The 25867-nt window shown below is 38.5% G+C and overlaps 1 protein-coding gene across 1 annotated transcript in view; it reads right to left on the bottom strand.

The window, feature by feature from the left end:
* The window catches only part of Aadacl2fm3 (AADACL2 family member 3), a 39549-nt gene extending 33364 nt beyond the window's left edge, over positions 1-6185 (bottom strand). The window contains exon 1 of the mRNA NM_001106436.1: positions 6048-6185. Coding sequence (NP_001099906.1) covers positions 6048-6185 — 138 coding nt within the window. The remainder of the gene's footprint in view (positions 1-6047) is intronic.
* Between the last annotated feature and the right edge of the window lie 19682 nt (positions 6186-25867).

Here is a 25867-nt window from a genome sequence, read left to right as displayed (position 1 = left end):
TCAGGGACTAGACAAGGCTGCCCACTCTCTCCCTACTTATTCAATATAGTTCTTGAAGTTCTAGCCAGAGCAATCAGACAACAAAAGGAGATCAAGGGGATACAGATCGGAAAAGAAGAGGTCAAAATATCACTATTTGCAGATGACATGATAGTATATTTAAGTGATCCCAAAAGTTCCACCAGAGAACTACTAAAGCTGATAAACAACTTCAGCAAAGTGGCTGGGTATAAAATTAACTCAAATAAATCAGTTGCCTTCCTCTATACAAAAGAGAAACAAGCCGAGAAAGAAATTAGGGAAACGACACCCTTCATAATAGACCCAAATAATATAAAGTACCTCGGTGTGACTTTAACCAAGCAAGTAAAAGATCTGTACAATAAGAACTTCAAGATACTGAGGAAAGAAATTGAAGAAGACCTCAGAAGATGGAAAGATCTCCCATGCTCATGGATTGGCAGGATTAATATAGTAAAAATGGCCATTTTACCAAAAGCAATCTACAGATTCAATGCAATCCCCATCAAAATACCAATCCAATTCTTCAAAGAGTTAGACAGAACAATTTGCAAATTCATCTGGAATAACAAAAAACCCAGGATAGCTAAAACTATCCTCAACAATAAAAGGACTTCAGGGGGAATCACTATCCCTGAACTCAAGCAGTATTACAGAGCAATAGTGATAAAAACTGCATGGTATTGGTACAGAGACAGACAGATAGACCAATGGAATAGAATTGAAGACCCAGAAATGAACCCACACACCTATGGTCACTTGATTTTTGACAAAGGAGCCAAAACCATCCAATGGAAAAAAGATAGCATTTTCAGCAAATGGTGCTGGTTCAATTGGAGGGCAAAATGTAGAAGAATGCAGATCTATCCATGCTTATCACCCTGTACAAAGCTTAAGTCCAAGTGGATCAAGGACCTCCACATCAAACCAGACACACTCAAACTAATAGAAGAAAAACTAGGGAAGCATCTGGAACACATAGGCACTGGAAAAAATTTCCTGAACAAAACACCAATGGCTTACGCTCTAAGATCAAGAATCGACAAATGGGATCTCATAAAACTGCAAAGCTTCTGTAAGGCAAAGGACACTGTGGTTAGGACAAAATGGCAACCAACAGATTGGGAAAAGATCTTTACCGGAAGTCCCACACTGGCGGATCCTGGACCGCAGCAGCTCTCTGCTCCCAAACCCCGTGGGAGAGAGACCTCACCGCCTGATCAGGTGGGCACTCCTGAGGCTGCAGAGCGGAGGAGACCACCAACACTGCCCACCCCTGCCCACATCCCTGGCCCAAGAGGCAACTGTATAAGGCCTCTGGGTTCCCGTAGGGGAGGGCCCGGGAGCGGCAGGACCCCTGCGCCTGAGACACTGCCGGAACCTGAAGGAAACAGACCGGATAAACAGTTCTCTGCACCCAAATCCCGAGGGAGGGAGAGCTGAACCTTCAGAGAAGCGGACACGCCTGGGAAACCAGAAGAGACTGCAGTCTGTGCACATCCAGGCGCCAGAGGAAAACACCAAATGCCATCTGGAACCCTGGTGCACGGAGGCTCCCGGAAAGAGCGGCGCAGATCTTCCCGGTTGCTGCCACAGCGGAGAGGACTTAGGCAGTACCCCACGAGCAAACTTGAGCCTTGGAACTGCAGGTAGGACCAACTTTTCCCTTGCAAGAAACCTGCCTGGTGAACTCAGGACACAGAGAGGCAAAATTCCTCTAAGGCCGGGCACTTACTGTGTTTATCGGAAGTCCCACACCGGCGGATCCCGGACCGCAGCAGCTCTCTGCTCCCAAACCCCGTGGGAGAGAGACCCCACCGCCTGATCAGGTGGGCACTCCTGAGGCTGCAGAGCGGAGGAGACCACCAACACTGCCCACCCCTGCCCACATCCCTGGCCCAAGAGGCAATATAAGGCCTCTGGGTTCCCGTAGGGGAGGGCCCGGGAGCGGCAGGACCCCTGCGCCTGAGACACTGCCGGAACCTGAAGGAAACAGACCGGATAAACAGTTCTCTGCACCCAAATCCCGTGGGAGGGAGAGCTGAACCTTCAGAGAAGCGGACACGCCTGGGAAACCAGAAGAGACTGCACTCTGTGCACATCCAGGCGCCAGAGGAAAACACCAAACGTCATCTGAAACCCTGGTGCACGGAGGCTCCCGGAAGGAGCGGCACAGATTTTCCCGGTTGCTGCCACAGCAGAGAGGACTTAGGCAGTACCCCACGAGCAAACTTGAGCCTTGGAACCACAGGTAGGACCAATTTTTCCCCTGCAAGAAACCTGCCTGGTGAACTCAAGACACAGGCCCACAGGAACAGCTGAAGACCTGTAGAGAGGAAAAACAACACGCCCGAAAGCAGAACACTCTGTCCCCATAACTGGCTGAAAGAAAACAGGAAAACAGGTCTACAGCACTCCTGACACACAGGTTATAGGACAGTCTAGCCACAGTCAGAAATAGCAGAACAAAGTAACACTAGAGATAATCTGATGGCGAGAGGCAAGCACAGGAACCCAAGCAACAGAAACCAAGACTACATGGCATCATCGGAGCCCAATTCTCCCACCAAAGCAAACACGGAATATCCAAACACACCAGAAAAGCAAGACCTAGTTTCAAAATCATATTTGATCATGATGCTGGAGGACTTCAAGAAAGACATAAAGAACTCCCTTAGAGAACAAGTAGAAGCCTACAGAGGGGAAAAGATCTTTACCAATCCTACAACAGATAGAGGCCTTATTTCCAAAATATACAAAGAACTCAAGAAGTTAGACCACAGGGAAACAAATAACCCTATTAAAAAATGGGGTTCAGAGCTAAACAAAGAATTCACAGCTGAGGAATGCCGAATGGCTGAGAAACACCTAAAGAAATGTTCAACATCTTTAGTCATAAGGGAAATGCAAATCAAAACAACCCTGAGATTTCACCTCACACCAGTGAGAATGGCTAAGATCAAAAACTCAGGTGACAGCAGATGCTGGCGAGGATGTGGAGAAAGAGGAACACTCCTCCATTGTTGGTGGGATTGCAGACTGGTAAAACCATTCTGGAAATCAGTCTGGAGGTTCCTCAGAAAATTGGACATTGAACTGCCTGAGGATCCAGCTATACCTGTCTTGTGCATATACCCAAAAGATGCCTCAACATATAAAAGAGACACGTGCTCCACTATGTTCATCGCAGCCTTATTTATAATAGCCAGAAGCTGGAAAGAACCCAGATGCCCTTCAACAGAGGAATGGATACAGAAAATGTGGTACATCTACACAATGGAATATTACTCAGCTATCAAAAACAACGAGTTCATGAAATTCGTAGGCAAATGGTTGGAACTGGAAAATATCATCCTGAGTGAGCTAACCCAATCACAGAAAGACATACATGGTATGCACTCATTGATAAGTGGCTATTAGCCCAAATGCTTGAATTACCCTAGATCCCTAGAACAAACGAAACTCAAGACAGATGATCAAAATGTGAATGCTTCACTCCTTCTTTAAATGAGGAAAAAGAATACCCTTGGCAGGGAAGGGAGAGGCAAAGATTAAAACAGAGACTGAAGGAACACCCATTCAGAGCCTGCCCCACATGTGGCCCATACATATACAGCCACCCAATTAGACAAGATGGATGAAGCAAAGAAGTGCAGACCGACAGGAGCCGGATGTAGATCGCTCCTGAGAGACACAGCCAGAATACAGCAAATACAGAGGCGAATGCCAGCAGCAAACCACTGAACTGAGAATAGGTCCCCTATTGAAGGAATCAGAGAAAGAACTGGAAGAGCTTGAAGGGGCTCGAGACCCCAAAAGTACAACAATGCCAAGCAACCAGAGCTTCCAGGGACTAAGCCACTACCTAAAGACTATACATGGACTGACCCTGGACTCTGACCCCATAGGTAGCAATGAATATCCTAGTAAGAGCACCAGTGGAAGGGGAAGCCCTGGGTCCTGCTAAGACTGAACCCCCAGTGAACTAGTCTATGGGGGGAGGGCGGCAATGGGGGGAGGGTTGGGAGGGGAACACCCATAAGGAAGGGGAGGGGGGAGGGGGATGTTTGCCCGGAAACCGGGAAAGGGAATAACACTCGAAATGTATATAAGAAATACTCAAGTTAATAAAAAATAAAAGAAAAAAGAAAAGAAAATAAATAAATAAATAAATAAATAAATAAATAAATAAATAAATAAAAAGATTTGCGTAAATGCCACATAATACTAATAAAGAGGGCACGTTGAATTGCAAAAAAAAAAAAAAAAGGGAAAAAAAAAAAAAAAAAAAAGAAGCCCAAACCAGGATAATTCAGCTAACATTGGACTCAGAAGTAAACGTATTAGCTATTTTAATGATTAGTTCTACTGTCTACTTCATACAACCTAGAATCACCTTAGGAAAGTGTCTCATCAATTTTTAAAAGTATTTATTTATTTTATGTATGTAAGTACACTGTAGTTGTCTTCAGACACATGAGAAGAGGGCATCAGATCCCATTACAGATGGTTGTGAGCCACCTTGTGGTTGCTGGGAATTGAACTCAGGACCTCTGGAAGAGCAGTCAGTGCTCTTAACCACTGAGCCATCTCTCCAGCCCTGAGAGTGTCTCATTAAAGGACTGTCTTGATCGTGTTGGCTGGTGAACAGATGTTTGGGGAATTGTTTGATTGTATTAATGGATGTAGCAATAGACAGCCTTGTAAAGTAGGTGGCCCCATTCCCCAATTTTGTGCCTGGATATCTAGCTAAATATAAGATGCATACTTTCACTTCTCTCTGCTCTTGATGGCACATCAAGACCCAAAACTTGATCTTCCTGGAATAAAGGGGTGTTCTTTATGTAGCGAACTAAAATAAACATTCTCTCACGTAGGATGCTTTTGCCAGGGTATATTATCACAGAAATCAGAATGAGAATAGGGCAGTTGTCTGGCATGGGGAGATCCTCTTTCTGCAGCACAATAGCCATGACTTCCTCATCTACTATACATTGCTGCATCTTCTCTGATCATTCATTGTTTGCTCTTTTCTACTTTCCAAACTTTCCTATCGTCACAATAGCCAAAGGCTTCCAAAAAGAAGTATATTTTGGTAAAAGAGAATGAGATGTATTCTTGAGTTCAAATTCAGGCACTGTCATTATAAATTCTGAATCCCAGAAACTTGGACCTAAAAACAGACAACAGCAGCAGAAGGTGCCAAGCTGTGGCCTTTGAGCTGTCAGGGAGTATGTGTTATATAGCACATTTTCTGAGAGAGGGGTGGTGATCTGCTCATAAGTGCACAGGCTTGCTTTCTAGTAGCTTTACAAATGGGATATTACAACACATAAATGCAAAAGCAGGTAGGACAGACAGCTTTACAATTATTACACAAATAATTGTTAAATGATATGAAAAGATAGAAATAAATAACACCATCATAACATTTTTCTGATTATTAAAATATAATTTAATTAACATCAGCATAACCCTTGTATAAAGTTGTAGTGAAATTGTCATTATCATTGAATTGATTACTAACATAGTTAATATTGATCAATTCTTTGGCACAAGAATAGTTTTTGAATATAGGAAGCTTAGGAATTACCTAAAAATGGGGAAAAGATACTAAAACAATGAAATGTTTAATATATGCTAGCTTTTATAACACGAATGGTTTAAACATGTGAGTTTAAGAAAATATATGAGCCTAGGTATTCCAATATATTTAAACATCTGAACAGTTACCCAAATATTCTTCTAAGAACACTAATTCTTTTTGTGGTCAATATATTATTAATTTTAGCAATAGCATCTTTTAAATACTAATTTCCTCAATAGACAATAAAGCATGTTAATGATTAACTCTAATGTTAAATACATGAACTATGGTAATTTGTACATACAGCACTAAAGAAAACCAAAGAATCTTTCAAAATACTGATGAAAGGAAATTTCATATTACTTTGTAACAAAGCTTCACAATTTCTCAGGAAATTGTATTTCTCAGGAAAATTGTATTTCTCAGGAAAAAGTATTACCGTAAGTGATGATATTTTCATGCCAGCATCTATGATTCTCACTTTCCATGGTTCTTCAACGTTTTCTGGAATGGGTATATAAATATAATAAGCAAGGAATATAAAAAAGAATCCAAAGCACAGAGTTTTGTGCTTCATGATAAGTCTTCTCCAAACTTCTTTGTGTGAATAGTCAAATGTCACCTCATATATATATTGCTAAGTAGTAAGACAAAGGTAGAAGGCATATCTGTCCAGATCAAACGGTGATATAGCAACACTCACTGAAGATTAAGCACCAAGATCATTGCACTATTTTAATACATTGAGCAACTGTGCTTTTCTGTGGAACAGAACGTACCATGTCTACTGATAATTCGCATTAAGAGCCAAAACCTTTCAGAGTATCAAATTCTTCTTTAACATCAGTGAAACACATCTTAATGGGACTCTCAGAATAGCACAGGAAAAATAAAAGTCCATTTTTGGTACCATTTTACCAAAAGCATTGACAAGAAGTTTAAAAAACGGGGATAGCATTGAATCAATCTAAACACTAAAGCCTATAGCTCAATAAAATATACTGTGTGAGGTGAGCATAGAATATAGAACAGGAAACTAAATGCTTGTCAAAATTACATATTTAATTAATTTGATGAAGACTAGGCAGTATTAAAATATAACACATAAAAGTTAAATTCAGAAAATTCATAGAGCTCTTTGCATTATCCTGAGAATAATATATATTCATTAAGCAAACGTTTGTTGCAACATTGTATCTATCATGTTCTGTGTGTAAACCTGACATATGCCCATTCCTTTTATGAAACACCCTTGCTCTATTTACTTGTTCTGAGGTCTTTCTGCCGATGTTATAATAGTTTCTTTATTTAAGTCCACTTCCAAGTTTCTCCAAGAAATTTGAGGCAGAACCTATTACCAGCATGATTGTTCCATGTTTTTCCTTGCTGTAATGTTTACCAACCCTGCATTGATATCTACCAGAACAAAAAAAAATCAGAAAAAAAATCATTTCTCAAAAGCGTTTGGGATAATAAACTACATGGAATCATGGATGCTGAGCACGTTATACTTACACATTTAAGATCACATGTATATACATATAAACATATGTATGTAATAACAGTTAATTTAAGAAGAGCCCATGAATTTGTAAAAACAGCAAAAAGTGGTATTTGGGAGTGTTTGGAAGGAGGAAAGGAAAGTTTCAAATGAAGTAGTTATATTATAATCTCTGAAAATGAAAGCAATGATTTTAGAAAGAGAAAGTAGAGGCTGAAAGCAAGCAGAGGGAACAATACACAGACTGGAAAGAGAACTTAACTATGAATTATTAGGTGACTCTTGCATGTTCTTCTTATTTCTGAACTGCAGAGAGCTTTCGCAGAATTTTGTGACCCCACCACTACCTCATGTCCAGCCTGGTAAATCCTGTTCTTCCCTACTTTTCAAAACAGAATGTATCAAATGGAAGGAGAAAAAAGCAAAACCATCTTAACTTTGCTGTTGAAAGCTGAAAAGTTTTAGTAACAGGAAAATGTTAACAAGTCACAAAATTGGGTATCTTTCATAAAACCAAATGAGTGTGAGAACAAAAGAGGCAGGTCAGTAATGTTAGTCTCCACTGACACAGGACAAGCAAACAAACATTAAGGCAAAAATCACAAGAGATATATTTCCGAAGTTCATTGATCCGATGAGTGTGTGTGTGTGTGTGTGTGTGTGTGTGTGTGTGTGTGTGTGTGTGTGTAAGAGAGAGAGAGAGAGAGAGAGAGAGAGAGAGAGAGAGAGAGAGAGGAGTGATTCTCATAAACAGAACAATATAGAAATAGAGAGATTATGCAGCACAGAGAGTAAGCATCCTCTAAAAGTAGAATTGACCTTAATCCAAAGACACAAAGAAAGGACAGTAAGCTCAGACATGGTTGTCAAAATTGTAAACCCATTACGAGGAAGTTCAAATGGATGAGTCACATGTTTAAAGTAAACCTACAGGTCAGTCAAAGCTACAGCATAATACCATTCCCCACAATTAAAAAAAAGATCTAGACAGAGATAGAGACACACTGAATGAATGTGGCAATACCCTAAAATACCTTACCATGATGCCTCAGTTCTATGACCATAGAAAACAATAAAAGCCTAGGACAGCATTCAGAGGTCTTCCCCAAGTTACCCACTTCTACCAGTTGGTTTTTTGTCCCATCAGTTTCTGACTTCAACTGCCCCCCCACCGTGTAAAGGCAGAATGATATGTCAATGGGGATTGAACCCTTTAAGGCCAGGTTCAAAATGGAGAATTCTGACTATCAATGGGATTGGCAGAGGGCATCAAAAGTTCTGTTCACTTGCAGAAATTTTTATACTGTTTCTGATGATGTCCAGTTGATAACCACAGTGAAGGAGACACAGGAGGCATACAGCTCCCATCAATACAAAGTCAAAGACAGTTGGGGAGCCAGGTCAAGCCTGATACCTCACCTCCTCTTGGGACTCTGACCTTCAAATACATTGTCTGATTTCCACTGACTCTAATAAACCATGGAGGAAAAATCCTTGCATTGCTAATAACTCTTTGGAATGGATCCTGCTATTCTTGGACCACAGTTACAGCAGCTTCTATACATTGAAACTAATGACAAATTTTCTAAGCAATTATTTTCTTGGAGGAAGAAAGTCTTAGCTTTTCTTTGTTGGTTTTAATCTCTTCAACAATGACACTACCCCTCCCTCTTCAGTAGACAAGTGACTGTACTCTTAAGTGTCCTGGTGCCCTCTTCTGCTCCAAGCTGCACACATCATTTCTTCCTGGCCTTGTTGCTCCTGTTCATTATATACTTAAGTAAGAGTGACCAGTAATAACCAATCCACAGGCTCAACATTGGCTATATTGAAACTTCCCCCTGGAAAATAAATCAGTATCTCACTTTTCAATTTAGTCTCTTAAAAAACTCTTAGGATATTAGAAAGATACAGCTAGATTGTTGGTTAAAATATCACATAAATGTCATCTAGCCCAGTGGTTGATAGAGTCTCTGGTTCCTGCTGAGACTTTATGAACCAGATTTCTACTATCCACACTAATTTCAGCAAAATTGCCTTTCAAATTCTTGATAGAAAACTCCATTAAGCTCTGCTTAAAGCATTCAATTGCTTGTCTAGCATGAAGTTCCAAATGCTTCCACATACCTTCAAAACTCAACAGGATCAGGTTCCTCACAGCAACATTCTACCTGTGGTGCCAATTTCTTTATCAATTGCTTTTGTGTAACTGTGATAAAGCATTGTGATCAAAAACAACTTAACAGAGGAAAGGTAGTAGTTTTAACTTTATGTTCCAAATGAGTAGAGTGCATGATAGTTTAGAGACAGGACATAACATCAGGAGCTTGAAGCTACCTGATCAGATGTCCATTCATGCAAGGAAGCAGAAAGAGGTAACGGGTATTGGTGTGAGGGTATAAACCTACAAAACTCTACTCTTAGATTTATATCTCTTAATGATTTCCTTGTATTTGCATATCTCTCATTTCATTTTAAGACTGTTCATCTGTTTCTCTATCTCTGCTATTATTATATATTCCACTTTATTTTCACCCACAGTACATAAACTTGCTATGGCAGTTAAAATGAAAATTGTCACTCATGTGCACATACATTTGTGTTGCTATTTGTGTAAATTATGAAACATTTAAGAGATGAATATACTGGAGGAAGCACACCTCTGATTTACTGGTATGTCCAGTCCATAATCCACCTCTTTGTAAAGCACCTGATATTTAGTGATCCATCATAGATCTAGATATTATATACTTTATGATAGAAGTTAGGCTAATTTATCTTTATATTCAATTTTTATTGGATTTTTTATTTACATTTCAAACATTATCCCCTTTCCCAGTTTCCCATCCATAGACCCACTATCCCATCCCCCCTTCTTCTATGGGGGTGTTCTTCCACCCATCCACCCACACTGTCCCGACTGCCCACCATGAAATTCCCCTACACTGGGGATCTAGTCTTGGCAGGACCAAGGGCTTCTCCTCTAATTAGTGCCCAACAAGGCCATCCTCTGCTACATCTGCAGTTGGAGCCATGGGTCTGTCCATATGGACTCTTTGGATGGTAGTTTAGTCCTTGGGATCTCTGGTTGGTTGGTATTGTTGTTCTAATGAGGTTGCAAACCCTTCAGTTTCTTCAATCCTTTCTCTAATTCCTCCATTGAGGACCCCTTCTCAGTTCAATGGATGGCTGCTAGCATTTGCCTCTATATTTGTCATGTCCTGGCAGAGACTCTCAGGAGAAAGCTATATTAGGCTCCTGTCAGCGTGCAAATCTTGGCATCAGCAATATTGTCTGGGTTTGGTGGCTGTACGTATATGGGCTGGATCCCCAGGTAGGGCACTCTCTGAATGGTCATTCCTTCATTCTCTGTTCTAAACTTGATATCCATATTTCCTCCTATTAATATTTTAGTTCCCCATTCTAAGAAGGACTGAAGCATCCATACTTTTTGGCCATCGTTCTTCTTGAGCTTCATGTGGTCTGTCAATTGTATCATTGGGTAATCCAAGCTTTTGGGCTAATATCCACTTATCAGTGAGTGCATACCATGTGTGAATTTTTGTGATTGAGTTACCTCACTCAGGATGATGTTTTCCAGTTCCATCCGTTTGACTATAAATTTTATGAAGTCATTGTCTTTGATAGCTGAGTAGTACTCCATTGTGTGGATGTACCACATTTTCTGTATGCATTCCTCTGTTAAAAGGCATCTGGGTTTTTTCCAGCTTCTGGCTATTATAAAATAGGGCTCCTATGAACATAGTGGAGCATGTGTCTCTGTTTTATGTTGGAGTATCATTTGGGTATATGCCCAGGAGAGGTATAGCTGGGTCCTCAGGTAGTGCAATGTCCAATTTTCTGAGGAACCTCAAGACTGATTTCCAGACTGGTTGTACCAGTTTGCAATCCCACCAAAAATGGAGGAGTGTTCCTCTTTCTCCACAACCTTACCATAATCTATCCTCACCTGAGTTTTTAATGTTAGCCGTTCTGAATGTTGTGAGGGGGAATCTCAAGGTTGTTTTGATTTGCATTTCCCTGATGACTAAGGATATTGAACATTTCTTTAGGTACTTCTCAGTCATTTGATATTGCTCAGCTGAGAATTCTTTGTTTAGCGCTGTACCCCATTTTTAATAGGGTTATTTGATTCTCTGAAGTCTAACGTCTCCTATTTTGCATATTTTGGATATTAGCTCTCTATCAGGTGTAGGACTGGAAAAGATTTTTCCCAATCTGTTGGTTGCCATTTTGTCCTAATGACAGTGTCCTTTGCCTTACAGGAGCTTTGTAATTTTCTGTGGTCTTATTTGTAGATTCTTTATCTCAGAACATAAGCCATTATGTTTTGTTCAGGAAATTTTCCCCAGTGCCCATGAAATCAAAACTGTTCCCTACTTTTTCTTCTATTATTTTGAGTGTACCTGGTTTTATGTGGAGGTTCTGGATCCACTTGGACTTAAGCTTTGTACAGGGTAATAAGAATGGGTCGATCTGCATTCTTCTACATGCTGACCTCCAGTTGAACCAGCACCAATTGTTGAAAATGCTATCTTTCTTCCACTGGATGGTTTTAGCTCCTTTGTCAAAGATCAAGTGATCATAGGTGTGTGGGTTAATTTCTAGGTCTTTAGTTCTATTCCACTGATCTATCTGCCTGTCTCTGTACCAATACCATGCAGTTTTTATGACTATTGCTCTGTAACACTGCTTGAAGTCAAGGATGATGATTCCCCCAGAAATTCCTTTGTTGTTGAGGATAGTTTTCACTGTCCTGGGGTTTTTGTTATTTCAAATGAACTTGCAAATTGCTCTTTCTAACTCTATGAAGAATTGAGTTGGAATTTTGATGGGGATTGCATTGAATCAGTAGATTGCTTTTGGCAAAACAGCCATTTTTACTATATTAATCCTGCCAATCTGTGAGCATGGGCAGTCTTTCCATCTTCTGAGATCTTCTTCAATTTCTTTCTTCAGAGACTTGAAGTTCTTGTCATATAGACCTTTACTTCCTTGGTTAGAGTCACACCAATATATTTTATGTTATCTGTGAATATTCTGAAGGGTGTCATTTCCCTAATTTCTTTCTCAGTCTGTTTATCTTTTGAGTAGAGGAAGGCTATTGATTTGTTTGAGTTAATTTTATATCCAGCCACTTTGCTGAAGTTGTTGATCAGCTGTAGGAGTTCTCTCATGGAACTTATGAGGTCACTTAAATATACAATTATATCCTCTGAAAATAGTGATATTTTTACTTCTTCCTTTTCAATCTCTGCTCCTTTTACCTGATTTTGTTGTCTAGTTGCTCTGGCTAGGACTTTGAGTACTATATTGAATAGGTAGAGAGTAAGTGGACAGGCTATTAAGTATATTTGCTTCAATATTCACAAGCAAGATTGGTCTGAAGTTTTCTTTGTTGCATTTTTTGTGTGGTGAAGGTATAAGCGTTATTATGGTTTCAAAGAACAAAATGATTAGTGTTCCTTCTGTTCTATTTTGTGGAATAGTTTGAAAAATATTGGTATTAGGTCTTCTTTGAAGGTCGGATAGAATTCTACACTAAACCCATCTGGTTCTGGGCTTTTTTTTTTTTGGTTGGGTGATTTTTAATGACTGCCTCTATTTCTTTAGGAGTTATGTGACTGTTTAGATGGTTTATCTGATCCTGATTTAACTTTGGTGTCTGGTATCTGTCTAGAAAATTGTCCACTTCCTCCAGATTTACCAGTTTTGTTGAATATAGACTTTTGTAGTAGAATCTGATGATTTTTTTTAATTTCTTCAGTGTCTGTTCTTATGTCTCCCTTTCGTTTCTGATTTCGTTGATTTAGATACTGTCCCTCTGCCCCATGGTTAGTCTGGCTAAGGGTATATCTATCTTTTTGATTTTCTTAAAGAGCCAGCTCCTGCTTTTGTTGCATCTTTGTATAGTTCTTTTTGTTTCTACTTGGTTGAGTTCAGCCCTGAGTTTGATTATTTCCTGCTGTCAACTCCTTCCAGTGTATTTGCTTCTTTTTGTTCTAGGAATTTGAGGTATGCTGTCAATCTGCTATTGTATGCTCTCCCCAATTTCATTTTGGAGATACTTTGAGCTATAAGTTTTTCTCTTAGCACTGCTATCATTGTGCCACATAAGTTTGGTTATGTTTTGCCTTCATTTCATTAAATTCTAAAAAGTCCTTAATTTCTTTCTTGATTTCTTTCTTGACAAAGGTATCGTTGAGTAGAGCATTTTTTAGCTTCCATATGTATGTGGGCTTTCAGTTGTTTCTGTTGTTATTGAAGATCAGCTTTAGTCTGTGGTGACTGATAGGATGCATGGGATTATTTAGGTCTTCTTGTATCTGTTGAGGCCTGTTTTATGACCAATTATATGGTCAATTTTGGAGTAAGTACCATGAGGTGCTGAGAAGATATATTATGTTCTTTTGGAATAAAATGTTCTATAGATACCTGTTAAATCCATTTGGTTCATAACTTCTGTTAGTTTCACTGTGCCTCTGTTTAGTTTCTGTTCCATATTCTGTCCTTTAATGAGGGTGGGGTGTTGAAGTCTCCCACTATTATTGTGTGAGGTAAAATGTGTAATTTGAGCTTTAGTAATGTTTCTTTTATGAATATTTGTGCCCTTGCATTTGCAGCATGGATGATCAGAATTGAGAATTCATCTTGGCAGATTTTTCCTTTGATGAGTATGAAGTGTCCTTTTTATCTTTTTTGATAACTTATGGCTGAAAATCAATTTTATCTGATATTAGATTGGCTACTCCAGCTTGTTTCTTGGAATCATTTACTTGGAAAATTTTTTCCCAGTCCTTTACTCTGAGGTAGTGTCTGTCTTTGTCACTAATGTGTGCTTCCTGTATGCAGCAAAATGTTGGGTCCTGTTTACATATCCAGACAGTTAGTCTATGTCTTTGTATTGGGCAATTGAATCCTTTAATGTTAGGAGATATTAAGGAAAAGTGATTGTTGCTTCCTGTTTTTGTTTCTGTTGTTGTTGTTGTTGTTGTTGTTGTGGTTGTTGTTGTTGCTAGAAGTGGAATTATGTTTGTGTTTAAACCCCTTCTTTGGGGTTTAAAGAAGATTAATTTCTTGCTTTTTCTAGGATGTAGTTTCCCTCCTTGTGTTGGATTTTTACATCTATTATCTTTTGTAGGGCTGGATTTGTGGAAAAATGTTGTGAATATTTGGTTTTGACATGGGATATCTTGGTTTCTCCATCTATGTTAATTGAGAGTTTTATTGGGATAGTAGCCTAGGCTGTCATTTGTGTTCTCTTACGATCTGTATGACATCTGCCCATGATCTTCAGGCTTTCATAGTCTCTGGTGATTAGTCTAGTATAATTTTGATAGATCTACCTTTATATGTCACTTGACTTTTTCCCTTATTGCTTTTGATATTCTTTTTGTGTTTTGTGCATTTAGTGTTTTGATTATTATATGATGAGAGGAATTTCTTTTCTTGTCCAGTCCATTTCGATTTCTGTAGGCTTCTTGTATGTTCATGGGCATCTTAGATTAGGGAAGTTTTCTTCTATAATTTTTTGAAAATATTTACTGTTCCTTTAAGTTGAGAGTCTTCACTCTCTTCTATACCTATTATCCTTAGGTTTGATCTTCTCATTGTCTCCTTGATTTCCTGAATGTTTTGGGTTAGGTGTTTTTTTGCATTTTGCATTTTCTTTGACTATTGTGCCCCGGAGATTCTCTCTCCTATCTCTTGTATTCTGTTGGTGATGCTTGGATCTATGACTCCTGCTCTCTTTCCTAGGTTTTCTATGACCAGGTTGGTCTCCCTTTGTGATTTCTTTATTGTTTCTATCTTTAGATCCTGGGTTGTTTTGTTTTGGCTTCAACTTGAGAATTTTTCTTATTTACCTCAACAACAATCTATTAACAAATCACTAATATTTCACCAATAAGAGTCTTCCCTGATATTAATACACTAGCTGTTTTAAGCAAACCAGGATCATTTGCTGTTGCTTGTATAATATGTATAAAGATAAGGTATTGTGTGTAACAATTCTTATGTTTATAAAAGAGAAGGGACATTGATTAACCCATGCTGAAACAAAATTGACTAAAATTTCTTTGAATTGTCCATTATTCATTTAATCATATGAGTAGATAATGTATAAGTTCTTGTTTTATGTCATTGTGAACAAAGAAATCTCTAGATAACTCCAATTATTTATGCATTTGTTAACCCATAGTAATTCACAAAGATATCTGAATGTTTTCAATAAGAATTTAAGCTCAAAGAAACAGAGAAGCTCTAAATGGGAAGGCTCTGTTAAACCCTCCTCTTAGATATCTCAGGAGTCTGTGAAAAAGAGGAAGTCAGAGTATGGTTACCAAAGATGGAGAAAACAAGAAGAATAAACACATATCAAACAACTGAGCAAAGCTCATGTGATCTCATTGAAATAGGAGCAGAGAGCATGGGGCCTATATGGGTCTGCACGGGGTCCTATCTATATAGATTATAGATACCAGTTTAGTATTTTATGGGAATTCTGAGTATATGCAAATAAGTGGGATTCTTATCTCTTCTCTTAAGACTATTTTACTTCCATTGCTTTCACTCTTCCAAACTCAGTGTGAAGGTTTTTGTTTTATCTTACTATATATTGTGTTATGCTTTTGTTATCTCTTAGAAGCCAGTTTTTTATTGTTGATTTGGTTTTATTGCTTTATTTTCTTTTTTGGTTTTTTTTTTTGGATTTTTTATTTGCTTCTTTTGCAATTTTTTACTATTGAGAGACTGAAAGAAATTAGGTCTAGATGGGAGAGAAGATGAAGATGAACTGAGAGGAGTAGAGAAAGGGAGAACTGTATCTAGAATATACTGTATGAGAGAAGAATCTATGTTCAATAAAAGGGAGCAAAAAGAAAGTAAAATAAAATAAAATAAGAAATTGCAATGAAGAATGAGAATCCTGAAACTTTTGCTGTTTCATAAGTATTTCGACATAGATTGCATTACTACAAAACACATAGGTGACTAAAAATAAAATGTGTCCATTTCAATTTAGATTTTCCAAGTTTCTGACATTTAGGTTTCTAAACTAAGACATAGTGGTTCTTTTTTTCCTTTTCTATTGGATATTTTGTGTAATTACATTTCAAATGCTATCCCCTTTCCCCCTCTCCCATTCCCCCTCCCCTATCCCTGTTTCTATTAAGATGTTCCTACTCCCACCACCCATCCACTCCCACCTCACCACCCTGGCATTCTCCTACACTGGGAAAATGATTCTTCACTGGACCATGTCTTCTCCTCCTATTGATGCCAGACAAAGCCAACCTCTGCTACATAAGCTGCTGATTTCTTTATTGTTTCTATTTCCATTTTTAGATCCTGGTTTGTTCAATTTCTTCACCTGTTTGGTTTTGTTTTCTTGGGTTCTGACAATGCCAAGTAGACTTGGTTTCTGTTGCTTAGGTTCTTGTGCTTGCCTCTTACCATCAGGATATTTCTAGGGTTAATTGGTTTTGATGTCTCTGATTGAAGCTTGTCCCTCCTGTGAGCCTGTGATCTTAGGAGTAGACCAGCTGTCTCTGGGTGGACAGCCTTAATAATTCTGGGGTGCAGATGGAGACAGGAATGTCCTATGGTCTCACCTGTGGGCTGAAGAGTGAGAGCACTCCTGGGAGACCAGCTCTCTCCAGGCAGGATCTAGGTAAAGAGGGCTGTGGAAATTAATTCCATGTGCAGAAATCTTATTTCTGAAGACATAAGATAATGGAGTCATAGGATATAGAGATATCTAGCTGTTACTGACCTGAAAGATTAATTCATATTGGATAGCTGTCCTGTTGCTGGAAGGTTATCTAAATGCTACCAAGGGAGAAAAGTCATCAGCTGTGTCATCAAATTGTGAACCCTACATGCTACAATAATGATTGGACAGTTAAGATTGGTGTAATAGTGGCTTGAATGATGTTGGAGTAACTATCCACCAAATTCTGATTGAAGTTAAGGTCTAATCCTCAAACCAGAATTCATGCCTGGTACTGTTAATTTTGGAGAAAAAAAAACAGACACAAAACAAAACACCAAAACAACATCAAAAATATGGCTGGATAAGAAAATCTAATATATTATCTTGCTAAACTAACACACTAATAAAACCCCCTCTAAGTTCTTATTTTTATAGCCATTTTTTGGTGCATCTTCCAGCTACCATCAGATAAATCTCTTCTGCAGTATATGGTGATTAATAAGAGGTTAAGAACGAATCAATACACATGAAATAAGAGACTCTGAGTGCTCACCTTTAATAGAATATTACATATTCTCTCTCCAATACTCATTGGTCATCATGGAGAAGGGATGATTTAAGTTCCAGGATTCTAGGTCAGCAGTGAAATATAGTTTTGCTGAATATGGCAGGATCATTACACATGTGTTCTTACAGTGACTATGACTACATGCTTTAGACTTGAAGAATATCAAGTTGTCTAAAGTATCAGTATGGCTCAGGTAGGGACTTGTGAAGTATGACCACTATCTGAGAAGAATTAATAATTGATGTCTGCTGGTGGAGACAGAACAACTTTTATAAAGTGATGTGGAACCTGAGACTATTCATGCTCCAGCATAATGTTTTAATAAAGAGATACTGAATAATCTGTAATGTGAACAAGGAAGAGAAGTGAATATGTCAAGAAATGTTGAACATGGCATGATTCACAGGTATATAGCAGCATAGGGCATATTGATTAATTAAGATAAATTAGTCAAGGGGTTTCTGACAGCATCCTGAGCTGAAATCCAGTCTCCAGGAGTGCTGACACACCTGACAACAGAGGGAAGACCATCACTTCTGCTCCAAGGGACCCTCCTAGAGCCTTTAGGACACAAGAAGTGAGGAGCAGTCTGGGACAGGATCCTTCCAGTTTCCACCTGCACCTGGAGCTGATCCAGTCCCAGTTCTCTTTACTAAGATCCCATAAGGAGAGAATTGGATGCTCAGAAATGCAGACAATCCTGAGAGCATAAGTGAGACCATCACTTCTGCTGACATTCCTGGCCCAAGAGAAACCGGCCTAGTGCTCTCAGGACAGAGGAACCGAGGAGCAGTCTGGGAGAGGACCCTTCTGGTTTCTGCCTGTGCCCAGAGCTTACCCTGTGACACAGCTCTCTGTACCCAGATCTCACTGGGAGAAAGCTGACCTCCCAGAGTGCTGACACATAGGCTTATAGAAGGGCCAAAGCACTGTCAGAGAGAGCAAGACTAGCTAACACCAGAGATAATCAAGTGGTGAGAGGCAAGCACAGGAACCTAAACAACAGAAAACAAGACTACTTGTGTGCATCAGAGCCCAGTTCTCTGACCACAGCAAATACTGGATATCCCAACACATCAGCAGAGCAAGATTTGGATTTAAAATCACATGTCATGATAATGATAGAGGACATTAAAAAGGACATAAATAACTCCTTTAAAGAAATACAGGACAACACAGGCAAACAAGTAGAAGGAATTAAAGAAAAACATAACTAAACAGGTGAAGAAATTGAAAAAAACCATCCAGGATTTAAAATTGGAAATAGAAACAATAAAGAAAGCACAAACACGGAGACAACCCTGGAGATAGAAAAACCAAGGAAAGAGACCAGGATTAATGGATGCAAGCATCACCAACAGAATACAAGAGATAGAAGAGAGAATCTCAGGGACAGAAGATACCATAGAAAATACTGACACAGCAGTCAAAGAAAATGCAAAATGCAGCCTCCTAACCCAAAACATCCAGGAAATCCAGGAGAAAATGAGAAGATTAAACCTAAGAATATTTGTTATAGAAAAGAGCGAAGATTCGCGACTAAAGGAGGCAGTAAATATCTTCAACATAATTATAGAAGGAAACTTCCCTAACCTAAAGAAAGTGATGCCCATGAACATACAAGCAGCCCACAGAACTCCAAATAGATTGCACTAGAAAGGAAATTTCTCCCATCACATAATAGTTAAAACACCAAATGCACAAAACAGAAAGAATATTAAAAGCAGTAAGTGAAAAATGCCAAGAGACATATAAAGGCAATTCTATGAGAATTACACCAGACTTCTCACCAGAAGTCACCATAGTCTTTCACTATGAAAGCCTGAAGATCTTGGGCAGATATCATACAGACCCTAAGAGAACACAAATGCCAGCACAGGCTACTCTATCCAGCAAAACTCTCAATTAACATAGATGGAGAAACCAAGACATTCCATGACAAAACCAACATATACACAACATCTTTCCACAAATAAAGTCCTACAAAGGATAATAGATGTTAAACTCCAACACAAGGAAGAAAACTACATCCTAGAAAAAGCAAGAAATCAATCTTCTTTCAACAAACCCAAAAGAAGAGAGCCACACAAACATAATTCCACCTCTAACAACAAAAATAACATGGAACAACAATCACTATTTCTTACTCTCTCGTAACATCAATGGAATCAATTCCCTCAATAAAAAGACATAGACTAAGAGACTGAATACATAAACAGGACCCAGCATTTTGCTGCATACAGGAAACACACATCAGTGACAAAGTCAGACACTATCTCACAGTAAAAGGCTGAAAAACAATTTTCCAAGGGAATGGTCTTAAGAAACAAGCTCAAGAAGCAATTCTAATCATAAAATCGACTTTCAACCAAAAGTTATCAAAAAAAGATAAGGAAGGACATTTCATATTCATCAAAGGAAAAATCCACCAATATGAACTCCTCAATCTATGTGCCAAATGCAAGGGCAACTTCATTCATTAAAAAAAAATCACCTTACTAAAGTCCAAAGCACACATTTCACCCCAACCAATAATAGTGGGAGACTTCAACACATCACTCTCATCAATGGAGAGATCATGGAAACAGAAACTAAACACAGATACAGAGAAACTAACAGAAGTTATGATCCAAATAAATTTAACAGGTATCTATAGAACATTTCATCCAAAAACAAAAAAATACACTTCAGCATCTCATGATACAGTTTCCAAAATTAACCATATAATTGGTCACAAAACAGGCCTTAGCACATACAAGAATATTGAAAAATGTCCCATGCATCCTATCAGATCACCGTGGACTAAGGGTAGTCTTCAATAAAAACTATAAGGACAGAAAGTCCACATACACATGGAAGTTGAACAATGCTCTTCTCAATGATTACTTGGTCAAAAAAGAAATTAAAGACTTTTTAGAATTTAATGAAAATGAAGATACAACATACCCAAACTTATGGGACACAATGAATGCAGTGATAAGAGGAAAACTCATAGCTCTGAGTGCCTCCAAAAAGAAACTGGAGAAAGCATACATCAGCAGCTTGACAGCAAACCTGAAAACTCTAGAACAAAAAGAAGAAAATACACCTAAGAGGAGTTAAGGGCAGGAAATAATCAAACTCAGGGCTGAAATCAACCAAGTAGAAACATAAAGAACTATACAAAGAATCACCAAACCCAGGAGTTGGTTCATTGTGAAAATCACAAAATAGATAAACCCTTAGCCAGACTAACCAGAGGACACAGAGAACGTATCCAAATTAACAAAATAAGAAATAAAAGGGAAGACATGACGACAGAATCTGAGGAAATTCAAAATATCATCAGATCCAATTACAAAGCCTACACTCAACAAAACTGGAACATTTGGATAAAATGGACGATTTTCTTGACAGACACCAGTACCCAAGTTAAATCAGGATCAGATATACCATCTAAACAGTCCCATAACTCCTAAATAATTAGAAGCAGTTCTTAAAGTCTTCTAACAAAAAAAAAGCCCAGACCAGATAGGTTTGGTGGACTCTATCAGACTGTCATAAAACACCTAATACTGTCAAAAATATTACACAAAATAGAAACAGAAGAGACATTACCCTATTCCTTCTATGAAGCCACAATTATGTTTATACCTAAACCACACAAATACACAACAGAGAAAGAAAACTTCTGACAAATTTCCCTTTATGAATATCGACACAAAAATACTCAATAAAATTCTCACAAACCAAATTCAAGAATATATCAAAGCAATCATCTATCATGATCAAGGAGGCTTCATCCCAGAGATGCAGCGATGGTTCAATAAACAGAAATTCATCAACATAATCCACTATATGAACAAACTCAAAGGAAAAAAAACACATGGTCATCTCATTAGATTAGATTTATCAATGCTGAGAAAGCATTTGAAAAAGTTCAACACCCCTTCAAGTTGAAAGTCCTCAAAGATCAGGAATCAAAGCACATAGCTAAACATAGTAAAAGCAATATACAGTAAACCGTTAGCCAATATCAAACTAATGGAGAGAACTTGAAGCAATCTGACTAAAACCAGAAATTGAAAGAGAAGAAGTCAAAATATCATTATTTGCAGATGATATGATAATATACTTAAGTGACCCCAAAATTTCCACCAGAGACTTTCTATAGCTGATAAACAACTTCAGCAAAGTGTCTGGATATAAAATTAACTCTAAGAAACCAATAACCTTCCTCTACTCAAAGGATAAACAGACTGAGAAAGAAATTAGGGATATGTCACCCTTCAGGTGGGACTCTAACCAACCAAGTGAAAAATATGTATAACAAGAACTTTTAAGTCTCTGAAAAAAGAAAATGAAGAACTGAGAAGATGGAAAAATCTCCTGTGTTCATGGAAAGAAGGATTAATTTGGTAAAAATGGCCATCTTGCAAAAGCAATCTATAGATTCAATGCAATCCCCATCAAAATTCCAAATCAATTCTTCATAAAGTTAGAAAGAGCAACTTGCAAATTCATGTGGAATAACAAAACCCCAGGATAGAGAAGATTATCCTCAACAATAAAAAAAGATCTGGAGGAATCACCATCTCTGACTTCCAGCTGTATTATAGACCATAGTGATAAAAACTGCATGGTATTGCTACAGAGACAGGCAGGTAGATCAATGGACTATAATTAAAGACCCAAAAATGAACCCACACACCTTTAGTCACTTGATCTTTGACAAAGGAGCTAAAACTGTCCAGTGGAAAAAAGACAGCATTTTCAACAAATGGTGCTGGTTCAGTTGGAAGTTGGCATGTAGAAGACTGCAAATCTATTCATTATTAGGAGCTTTACAAAGCTTGAGTCCAAGTGGATCCAGGACCTCCACATAAAACCAGATACACTCAAAGTAATAGAAAAGAAAATGGGGAGGAGCCTCAAACACAGAGGCACAGAGAAAATTTTCAACAGAATTCCAATAGCTTATGTTAAAATATATTGGGAAACAATGTTTATCAATCCTACATCCAATAGAGGCTAATATCCAATATGTACAAAGATCTCATGAAGTAGGCTCCTAAAAACAAAATTACACTATTAAAAAAATGAGTACAGAGCTAAACAAAGAAATCTCATCTGAGAAATCTTGAATGCCTGAAAAGTACCTAAAGAAATGTTCAACATTTCTCAGGTGACAGCAGATGCTGGCCAGGATGTGGAGAAATAGGAACACTCCTCCGTTGTTTATGGGATTACAAGCTTGTACTTATACTCTGAAAATCAGTTTGGCAGTTCGTCACAAAATTGGACACAGTACTACCTGAGGACCCAGCTATACCACTCCTGGGTATATACCCAAAAGATGCTCAAACAAGTAACAAAAACACATGCTCTATGATGTTGATAATAGCCTTATTTATAATAGCCAGAAGTGAAAAGGACAAAGATGTTCACAACTGAGGAATGGTAGAGAAAATGTATATTTTCACAATGGAGTACTACTCAGCTATTAAAAACAATGACTACACATGGCCCAGACCTGAAGGGACCAGGTCAACAGTTCTCTGCACCCAAATCCCATGGGAGGGAGAGCTAAACCTTCAGAGGGACAGACACGCCTAGGAAGCCAGAAGAGACTACACTCTGCCCACATTTCTGATTCCAGAAGCAAACACTTAATGTCATCTGGGACACTGGTGCACGAGGCCCCGGGAAAAGGTAGCACAGGTCCTCCTGGTGGCCGCCCTCACAGAGAGCTCAAAAGCAGCTCCCCACAAGCAACTTGAGCTGCAGGACAACAGGTAAGACCAACTTTTCTGCTCCAAGAGACCTGCCTGGTGGAATCAGGACACAGGCCCACGGGAACAGCTGAAGACCAGTAGACAGGAAAGACTACACGCCTGAAAGCAGAACACTCTGTTAACATAACTGGCTGAAAGAAATTAGGAAAACAGGTCTAAAGCTCTCCTGACACACAGGCCTATAAGACAGTCTAGCACTGTCATAAATAACAGAACAAGGTAACACCAGAGACAACCTGATGGTGAGAGGCAAGCACAGGAACCCAAGCAACAGAAACCAAGACTACATGGCATAATCGGAGCCCAATTCTCCAAACACACCTGAAAAGCAAAATCTAGATTTAAAATCACATTTGATCATGATGATGGAGGACTTCAAGAAAGACATAAAGAACTCCCTTAGAGAAATGCAGAAAAACATAAATAAAAAAGTAGAAGCCTATAGAGAGGAATCACAAAAATCCCTGAAAGAATTCCAGGAAAATGCAATCAAACAGGTGAAGGAATTAAAAATGGAAATAGAAGCAATAAAGAAAGCACAAAGGGAAACAATGCTGGATGTAGAAAACCAAAGGAAGAGAAAAGGAGCCATAGATACAAGCATCACAAACAGAATACAAGAGATAGAAGAGAGAATCTCAGGAGCAGAAGATTCCATAGATATCATCAACACAACAGTCAAAGATAATGGAAAATGGAAAAAGCTACTGGTCCAAAACATACAGGAAATCCAGGACTCAATGAGAATATCAAAGCTAAGGATAATAGGTATAGAAGAGAGTGAAGACTCCCAGCTCAAAGGACCAGTATCTACAACAAAATCATAGAAGAAAACTCCCCTAACCTAAAGAAAGAGATGCCCATAAGCATACAAGAAGCCTACAGAACTCGAAATAGATTGGACCAGAAAAGAAACTCCTCCCATCACATAATAGTCAAGACATCAAATGCACAAAACAAGGAAAGAATATTAAAAGCAGTAAGGAAAAAAGGTCAAGTAACATATAAAGGCAGACCTATCAGAATCACACCAGACTTCTCACCCGAGACTATGAAAGCCAGAAGATCCTGGACAGATGCCATACAGAACCTAAGAGAACACAAATGCCAGCCCAGGTTACTGTATCCTGCAAAACTCTCAATTAACATAGATGGAGAAACCAAGATATTCCATGACAAAACCAAATTTAAACATCTTTCTATAAATCCAGCCCTACGAAGGAGAATAAATGGTAAAGCCCAACATAAGGAAGCAAGCTACAACCTAAAAAAAGCAAGGAACTAATCGTCTTGGCAACAAAACAAAGAGAAGAAAAGCACACAAACATAATCTCACATCCAAATACGAATATAACAGGAAGCAACAATCACTATTCCATAATATCTCTCAACATCAATGGTCTCAATTCCCCAATAAAAAGACATAGATTAACAAACTGGATGCACAATGAGGACCCTGCATTCTGCTGCCTACAGGAAACACACCTCAGAGACAAAGACAGACACAACCTCAGAGTGAAAGATTGGAAAATAACTTTCCAAGGAAATGGTCGAAGGAGCAAGCTGGATTAGCCATTCTAATATTGAATAAAATCAATTTTCACCTAAAAGTCATTAAAAAACATAAAGAAAGACACTTCATATTCACCAAAGGAAATACAAGGGCACCTACATACATAAAAGAAACCTTACTGAAGCCCAAAGCAGACATTGGACCCAACAAAATAATAGTTGGAGATGTCAACACCCCATTCTCATCAATGGACAGATCCTCTCATGGAAACAGGAATTAAACAGAGACATAGACAGACTAAGAGAAGTCATGAACCAGATGGACTTAACAGATATTCATAGAACATTCGATCCTAAAACAAAAGGATATAACTTCTCACCACCTCATGGTACTTTCTCCAAAATTGACCATATAATTTGTCATTAAACAGGCCTCAGCAGATACAGAAAGATTCAAATACTCCCATGCGTCCTATCAGACCACCACAGACTAAAGCTGATCTTCAATAACAATAAGGGAAGAACGGCCACATATACATGGAAGTTGAACAATGCTCTACTCAATGATAACTTGGTTAAGGAAGAAATAAAGAAATTAAAGACTTCTTAGAATTTAATGAAAATGAAGGTACCCAATACCCAAACTTATGGGACACAAAGAAAGCTGTGCTAAGAGGAAAACTCATAGCTCTGAGTTCCTGCAGAAAGAAACAGGAGAGAGCATATATCAGCAGCTTGACAACACACCTAAAAGCTCTAGAACAAAAAGAAGCAAATACACCCAGGAGGAGTAGAAGGCAGGAAATAATCAAACTCAGAGCTGAAATCAACCAAGTAGAAACAAAAGGACCATACAAAGAATCAACAGAACTAAAAGTTGGTTCTTTGATAAAATCAACAAGATAGATAAACCCTTAGGCAGACTAATGAGAGGACAAAGAGACTGTGTCCAAATTAACAAAATCAGAAATGAAAAGGGAGACATAATTACAGAATCAAAGGAAATTCAAAAATTCATCAGATCCTACTACAAAAGCCTATATTCAACAAAATTTGAAAATCTGCAGGAAATGGACAATTTCCTAGACAGATACCAGGTACCGAGGTAAAATCAGGAACAGATAAACGATTTAAACAACCCCATAACTCCTAAAGAAATAGAAGCAGTCAT

This window comes from Rattus norvegicus, chromosome 2 (genome assembly GCF_021556685.1).
Source record: "Rattus norvegicus strain SHRSP/BbbUtx chromosome 2, alternate assembly SHRSP_T2T, whole genome shotgun sequence".
In the NCBI taxonomy this organism is placed as follows: domain Eukaryota; kingdom Metazoa; phylum Chordata; class Mammalia; order Rodentia; family Muridae; genus Rattus; species Rattus norvegicus.
Note: the sequence above shows the minus strand (reverse complement) of the source record. Positions and strands in the feature narration are given on the sequence as shown.